Raw genomic sequence first — 7,917 nt, forward strand, 5'->3', positions numbered from 1 at the left:
CTATATATATATATATATATATATATACACATACACATACATACATATACACATACATACATATACACATACATACATACACATACATACATATACACATACATACAAACATACACACCACTGTACAGCCCTGTATATATATATATATATATCTCTCTCAATGTATGAAATAAATAGTAAATGTTGAGGTACTGTAATATTGTATTTGTCAAGTAAAGCCATTCTATTTTAATTACAAATTAAAAATATACAGTATATTGTATTGTTTATATACATGAATACAGAAAATTGTGCAAAATTTTGGAAATAAAAAGATATTGAATTAGCAGACAAAGTACCACAGCCTAGAAATAAAAAGTGACTCTTTTAGTCTGAGAGATGTGACTAAAGCAATGATATGAACTGAAGGGCAAATCTGTTCCTTTATTTAGAGGTAAATATAACACACTTAATTCCTTCTTCGAGGTGAGACTGAAGCAAATTAATTTGTATGTAGCAGATATCCATCACCTATCTATCAATCACTTCCAGGTTGTGTTATATTTTGCGTTATAAATTAAGTCTGGTATTCATTCTTGCCGAATAAATGTTTTCATCTCTTTCTTTCTTTAAAAAAAAAAAATAATACTTTTTTGAATCACAATGAACTATGTTTCTCTCTCTATGAATGCCAATATGAATGCGTCTCTCAGAGTAAATGTACTGGCTGTGCAGTGCTGGAATCAAAGCATCAATAACTCACTCCATATCTCTGCTTGGCAGGCAAAATGCATAACAGAAAAGACTGATGCCACAAATGCAATTTCAGATTCTGAAACTGGAATTTATTTCCTAACTTCGCATGACCATTTTAAGACTGCTGTAAAACATCGCTGAACATCGTACATTTAATTGGACAAGAACAATGTTTATATAATATTGCGACACTGTAAATCATACCTGACAAAAACGGAAGGACAAAACACTGGTGAATGAAAAGCTCCACCGTAGAAAAAAATAACACTTCTACTAAGACGAATGGTCCCGTCAGCCCTGCGACGGATGGATAGAAGGACACTGACAGAACAGAAGAACAGACTGCAGGGCTGAATCATGCGGCATGTCCTCACACGGAAGAAGAGAAGAGAAGCTGAGGAGGATTGTGCAAATCAAGTCTTAAAGAGTGAACGTTTCCCCTCATTTCGTGGCCAGCGCAGGAGAATTTCCGTCTGTTTTCGCTGAAAACACAAGCACTATGAGAAGAGACGGCTGTCGTCCTGAAAGTGGCTTCTCTGCAGCACCTTCACATGATTCTCATAGATTTTAAGTGCAGGGCCGAGTCTGATCGACAGACCAGTCAACACGTCACTGCGCTGCATCAGCAGTAGGGACTTCCCATCTATTTCCTGTTGGAAGTGAAGATACAAAGGTGTAAATACTTTTACTCAGCAAGGACACAGAAAATTGATCAAAAGTGACAGGTAAAGGTATTTATAATGTTACAAAAGATTTCGATTTCAGATAAATGTTGTTCTTTTGTACTTTCTATTCATCAAATAGTCCTGGGGGGAAAAAACTCACTGTTTCCACAAAAATATAAAGCAGCACAATTGTTTTCATCACTGATAATAATTGCTTTAGTAGCAAGTCATCATATTAGAATGATTTCTGAAGGATCATGTGACACTGAAGACTCGAGAAATGATGCTGAAAATACAGCTTCGACCTCAATAGATTACATTATAAAATATATTACAACATAAAACAGTAAGCATAAGATTGTAGACTTGTTTAGATTTTACATTTCCTTAGCCAACTTATTCACATAATTACAGCCATATGATTGTAAGTCATATCTATTGAGGTTTGTTTAAAGTCACCATATAACTCATACTGATCCCTTTTTTTTCTTTTAGTCAAACAAGCTCTATTTCTAAAAACTACTCTAGCTCAAGTAGTTGGATTGTCTTGTTTTTGGGAAAAAAAAATGTTCAGGATAAAGTAATGATTTCATTATCATAATGTGTACAGTTGTTTTTAATTCCCAGTATTGTATTCCTATTGTAGTTATTCAATAGTGACTCTTGACAGAGGAAAGCTTTTTTTTTTATTACAGTGTTCCTGCACCTTTTAAAAAAAAAAAAACATTTCCTGAAATTGCACTTACAAAGTAAATTAATATTTTAGAGCTGAGCATAGCTAGATAAATATTCACTACAGAATTTAATTCATTTCATTCATTTAGATTAACTTTACCTGGCCTGGAAATAACCATTTAAAATGTTTTTTCCAAAGCCATGGGAAGCCTAAACTCAGCACAAGTTAAAGAAATGTCCTGCACATTATCTTTGGCATGAAAATATGAAAAGAACATCTTTTGCATTGTAAAATTAAGATTTCATTTTTGTTAGGCAAACTCATTTTTTCCATGTATTTCTTTAGGCTTTGGGTTCAAATCAAAAAACAAAAAGATGTGCAATCACTGCGCTCAACCAACAGTTTGGGTGCATAGATCAATAAAAATCGTAATGACTTCGCAAGATCCGCACTCACTAGTTTACTTCCTAATCATTTGTCGATTTTTTTATTATACAAAAAGCACAAAAATGGATCAGTAGACTTTGGGTTAAAATATGCTCTTGACAGGTTTGGTTCACTACAGTACTAACCTGTGTTCTGAAAGCCAGCGCCTGCTCAGGGAAGCCCACAGACGTGAAGTAACTGGCCACATCAGCCACGCTCCAAAGCAAAGGGTCCTGCCCGATTTCTTTCTTTACCACATCACTGAGAATGACCAAAAACAGATTAAAGCCTCATAGTTTATGTCCAATGGTGTGGGTTTGACGGCACATTGCAAAGTGTTTGATAACATTACACTTATTCCGTATGATGCCACAGAAATGACACACTAAGTTTAAGTCTCTTTATTACCAAAGACACAAAGAAAATGTTGGCTTTTACTCACTTTCCAATATTCATCCCTCCATTGTTAACAGGTTCTTCCTCTGTTGTGCTCTTAGTGCACATTTCACCTGAGAAAGCACAGGTTCGAATAAAAATGTAACTTCCAATGAGTTGACAGATACGGTGTGAAATTTAAAGAGTGTGTGATAGTGTGACGTGACATGTGGCCAAGTATGGTGACTCATACTCGGAATTAGTGCTCTGCATTTACCCATCCAAAGTGCACACACACAGCAGTGAACACACACACACACACCGTGAACACACACCCGGAGCAGTGGGCAGCCATTTTTGCTGCGTCGCCCGGGGAGCAGTGGGGGGTTTGGTGCCTTGTTGAGCAAGGCAAACTAATGCAAGGAGCAAGACACCTCAGTCGTGGTACTGAAGGTGGGAGAGAGCGCTGTACAATTCACTCCCCCCACCTACAATCCCTGCCGGTACGAGACTCGAACCCACAACCTTTGGGTTACGAGTCCGACTCTCTAACCATTAGGCCACGACTTCCCCACGGGCAGTCGGCAGAATCACGGAGAGCACGGGCAGGATCCTCACCCTCCTCAACAGGATCAGGCCCTCCGTCTGACTTCAGCGCCTCGTCCTGATGACAGACAGACACAATATGACGCAGAGGAACAGGACAGATGTGCTGTGATTGGAGGCGCAGGGCGGACATGCTTACCGGCGTGGCTGTGCAGTGTGACAGCAACGGATCCTCGACATGAAGAGTGGAGAGACAGATGGCCGCTGGCTGCTGCACGAGAGCCACAGATCCTGTGGGTTACAACGACAGACACTGCCAACTCAAATCTCTTACACATTTAACCTTGGCTTCTTCTGATGGAGGCCTGTCACTCTCATCAATTATTCAACTATCCAACTCCTTGACAGGCAATGCAATGCCTGAATTTGGCAGAAAATGAACGAAATGAGAACAGGAATTGTAACAGACTGATGGGTGCAAACACTTTACCCAGTCAAAATGTGTGCTTGTATGTTTGTCTCTTTAGGTTTTCACCTTTCTAACAAATTCAGTGAGAGAAAGATGTATATTCAAGAAAGACCGATTGTTCTGCCTCCACTTGATTATTTTATTAGTCACTTAAGTGTAGGAGAGCTAAAAAAAAAGGTTACACAATCATCTTGGAACATATGCGACAGGGATAAAATAAGTTATGCTTATTTATAAATAAATAGATAAATAAAAATTGGCCACTGGTTAAATATTTTGCAATATTTTACATTTTTCTATACTGCAAAAACATCCATACTTTTAAAAGACCCTTTGGACAGACGCAATTTGCCATTCTTAAGATCAAAAGAATGAATGCAAATTCAGCAATTTGTTGCATTTGTTTGTGAATGCTTGCATTTTTTTTTTCTGGTTTAGTTTGGTTTATTTTGACGCTTTAATTTTTTTTTCTTTCTGTTTTTGGTTATGCTCAACCAAGGCTGCGTGTTGGAATGTGAGTGGATGCAATAAAAAAAAAAGTTTTTTATCATTCATCAGCGGGGAAAAAATCGTTCTGAAAGTGATTCCAACGATATCGTTTCTCTGTGCCTTTATCGTTATAGCTGTGGTGTGGACTCTGCTATTCTTTAATATTGAACTATATCTTTATCGTTGTTTTTATAGTTATCGTCCTAGATGTGAACAGGCCTTACGTGAAGTTTCACAAGACTTGCTCTTGAACTCATTTATTTTAATTACTAGCTCTATTTAAATGCTGGTTAGTTTGGCATTTTATCTTGAGAAGTTAATTTTAAAAAATGACCAACAGGACTTGGGTACCTGTGTCTTGCTGGGCTTCTGGCTGTATGTGCTCAGGTAGGATGCAAGCGCTGTCGGTGTCCTGCCTCAGAGCATCATGGGTAGGAGAGTTCTTTGAGGACGTGGGTGAGGGAACAGGCTGACTGGTGTTACTGCTGGTGATGGGACTCATGCTGATGCCCGAGTCAGCGGTGCTCTGAGCGCACATGGCATCCAGACTGCTCTCATCCCCCTCCTCGTCCATGCTGCTGTCCATTCCCGCTGTCGTGGACATCTCGTCCTAAAAAGATTGCAGCATTATTATTATTATTATTATTATCATGATCACTGCCAGTACTGCATAGAAACGAATGCAACATGAGGATTCAACAAAATGCCTCACGTGTGCCATTTGTTTTCTATGGAACTTCAAATAAATTAGTAGATACACTACACTTTTATTCATCAGGGATGCATTAAATTGATCGAAAGTGACAGCAAAGATTTCGATTTCAAATAAACGCTTTAACCTTTTAACCTTCTATTCATCAAAGAATCCTCAAAAAGATATCTTCTAAAATATACTGATTTCAACATTGATAATAATCATAGATGTGTCTTGAGCAGCAAATCAGCATATTAGAATGATGTCTGAAGGATCATGTGACACTGAAGACTGGAGTAATGATGCTGAAAATTCAGCTTTGATCACAGGAATAACTTACATTTCAATATATATTAAAATAAAAAGTTATTTTAAATTGTAATAATATTTAGCAATAGTATTATTGTTTTTACTATCTTCATGACCAAATAAATACACCCTTGATGAGCATAAAAGACTTCTTTCAAAAACATGAAAAAAAATCTTACTGTTTGAACAGAAGTGTATACATAATCATATACTGTTTTAAAATAATACTGGACTCTAAATATAGATTAAAACCCTTTTACTTTGATTACAAGCAGTATATTTTTACAACTACAAGGTTTTAACACAAGTCCAATATTACAAAAAATGCTTTTCCCTGGCAGTGGTTTAAAACATCTAATATTAAATTAGCATAATTTTCGTGAAATTCTAGTACTGTCATAGTTTTTTTACTGTTAAATGACTGAACACAAGAAGAATGACTGAGTCAACTTTATAATGAAGGGCAGGCAGATTTGAATGTTTGATTCTGAAAGGTTGAACTGTGTTCTCAGGACAAGAATGTTTTACATAAATGTCCCCATTTTTCTTGGGCCAAGTTGTGCTTTTTAAATCTTGCTGTTTTTTTATTTTTTATTCCATTTGCGGTTTTATTTATTTTTGTTTCACAAACTGTTTTGTGTTTCCTAACTGTTTACATTTTTCTGAAGTAATAAACTATTTAATTGCAGACTCCCATTATGTCAACTTAACACATTTAGTGTGCCAACATGCCTTGCTACTGGTTCACTAAACCGTCCGGTGCAATAACGCAGGAAATGTTCACAAGACCAGGAATATTTCCACTAAAAAGCATGACAAATACCAAGATGATGGGAGGAAGAAAACATCTACAGTATTAGCACGCAAACAGGGGCTTTGAACAGGACTTCATAATGATTAGCAATACTAGAACGTACCAGTATTTCACATTTAAACGAACAGATTCCGACAACTACACTTTGTGATTATACTCAATCCGTCGCTCTGCGAAACTGGATTATCATCGACTCGAGCTTCAGTATCTGAAGGCCGGGCGCACTGTTTATTCAGTCGGGAGTGAGCCAGAAATTCCTCTTCGCCCGTTCTTTCGTACGCTTTGAACCCCGGTTTTGGTCGGCACAGTGGTGTTAGGAACGTTACAAACACATCGAAATAACTTAATCATACAGTATGAGGAACATTACGGAGTGAGTTTGCTGAACTCCGACTCTGAGAACGAAGCGGGGCGGGCTCATGAATATTAAGTTACGCCAGGTTCGTCAGCGACCCGAGAGCGAAGCGTGGTGAGTTCATGTATATTAATGAGGCACGCCACTGGCGAAGTTTACGCAGCCTAGTTAATATTCATGAACCCGCCCCGCTTCGCTCCGAGGCGCGCTGCCTGCCTGAGACAAGCGCGTCCCAAAGCAAGCTAATGTTAAACGTGGCTAAAGCTGACATTTTCTCCCTTAAAACACATCCAAAACTAACGTTCACCTTTGCTCACATGTTAACCCGCGATAAATAAGTACGGCAAGTTCACAAGCCGCACTGACGACTTCTGTCGCACTTCGCGTTCACGGACAGAAAGGATCATCCAGCAGCGCGTCTAATGACTTGCGCTTCAGTGATCCCTAGAAATGGTCGTGTCGACTCGGTCACGACACGCTCAAGCGCAAAAAAATAAATAAATCGTCTCTCGCCAGTACGTTCAATAATCGCTAATGCAATTGTCTCCAGTGTCGCTCCTTGTGCGAAATGCGTCAGTCGGCTGAACCGTGATGTTTTTGGTGACTTTCCCCCGCCGTGCAAAAGCGAGTTCGGAATAATTGACAAGGATTGCATCGCGAAAGTTGAGTTAACGTTACCGGACTCATCCAGCGCACACAAAAACTCGCTCCGAAAGATTTGGACCTCGCAGATCGAGCGCTTCCATTGTTGGCGATTTCCCGACGCTCGTGAAGCATCGCGCCGCTCCCCGTCTGCGCCAGTCCGCGCGCGCGCGTCTCTCTGTGTGCGCGTTTGCATACGCCGGAGCACTTCAACTAGTGATAAAAACACCAATACTTCACATTCCGCGTCACGTTTTTGCCGGAGCGCAGCCGCTTCTCGGTTCACTTACTTCCATGTCCTCCATGTGATCCTCATCCACGGGACCCAGAGCGCTGTCGCCGGTGCTCCAGTCCGCGAGAGAAGGCGGTTTCACCGCACACTTGCTCTGCTCGGTTTTTCTCCTGCCTCTTAGCACCTTTGCCGCGTTGCGATACGAAACCGAGCCTTTATAGTTGACTTTGAGCACCGTTTGCTCCTCTATCAGTTTCTCTAGTTCTGACCGGGTTCGGTCCCAATCCGAGCCGTGTCGTCTTTTGACCATCCTGCAAATTCTGTCCAGGTCCGGTCGCGCTTTCCTCGACCTCAGCGAGTCTATGGAGCCCAGGATCCATTCGCGGTACGGCTCAGACATTATTCCTAATGGGCTTCAAGCTTGATAGAGTGGATGAAGTGCGTCAGTGTTGCCTTCGACGTGACGCTCGCAGTCTTTCGAGCCGCGGTG

At 40.0% G+C, this 7,917-nt stretch overlaps 1 protein-coding gene across 3 annotated transcripts; it reads right to left on the reverse strand.

The window, feature by feature from the left end:
- Window positions 1-153: 153 nt before the first annotated feature.
- On the reverse strand, window positions 154-7,911 carry LOC107661838 (polyhomeotic-like protein 2). Of its 3 annotated transcripts, none has more exons than XM_016451614.1 (7): window positions 7,232-7,395; window positions 4,733-4,991; window positions 3,623-3,714; window positions 3,496-3,541; window positions 2,945-3,011; window positions 2,649-2,763; window positions 154-1,385 (listed from the first exon to the last, which is right to left on the reverse strand). In XM_016451614.1, exons 1-7 carry the CDS (start codon window positions 7,328-7,330, stop codon window positions 1,233-1,235), a joined length of 831 nt encoding a protein of 276 aa, XP_016307100.1. In that variant the 5' UTR covers window positions 7,331-7,395; the 3' UTR covers window positions 154-1,232. The 3 variants fall into 3 exon arrangements, with proteins under 3 accessions (XP_016307100.1, XP_016307099.1, XP_016307101.1); XM_016451613.1 differs by lacking the exon at window positions 7,232-7,395 and adding an exon at window positions 7,486-7,911 and having other exon boundaries at window positions 155-1,385; XM_016451615.1 differs by lacking the exon at window positions 7,232-7,395 and adding an exon at window positions 6,569-6,580 and having other exon boundaries at window positions 155-1,385.
- Between the last annotated feature and the right edge of the window lie 6 nt (window positions 7,912-7,917).

Source organism: Sinocyclocheilus anshuiensis, unplaced genomic scaffold (genome assembly GCF_001515605.1).
Source record: "Sinocyclocheilus anshuiensis isolate Anshui unplaced genomic scaffold, SAMN03320099.WGS_v1.1 scaffold47, whole genome shotgun sequence".
NCBI classification, from domain to species: Eukaryota; Metazoa; Chordata; class Actinopteri; order Cypriniformes; family Cyprinidae; genus Sinocyclocheilus; species Sinocyclocheilus anshuiensis.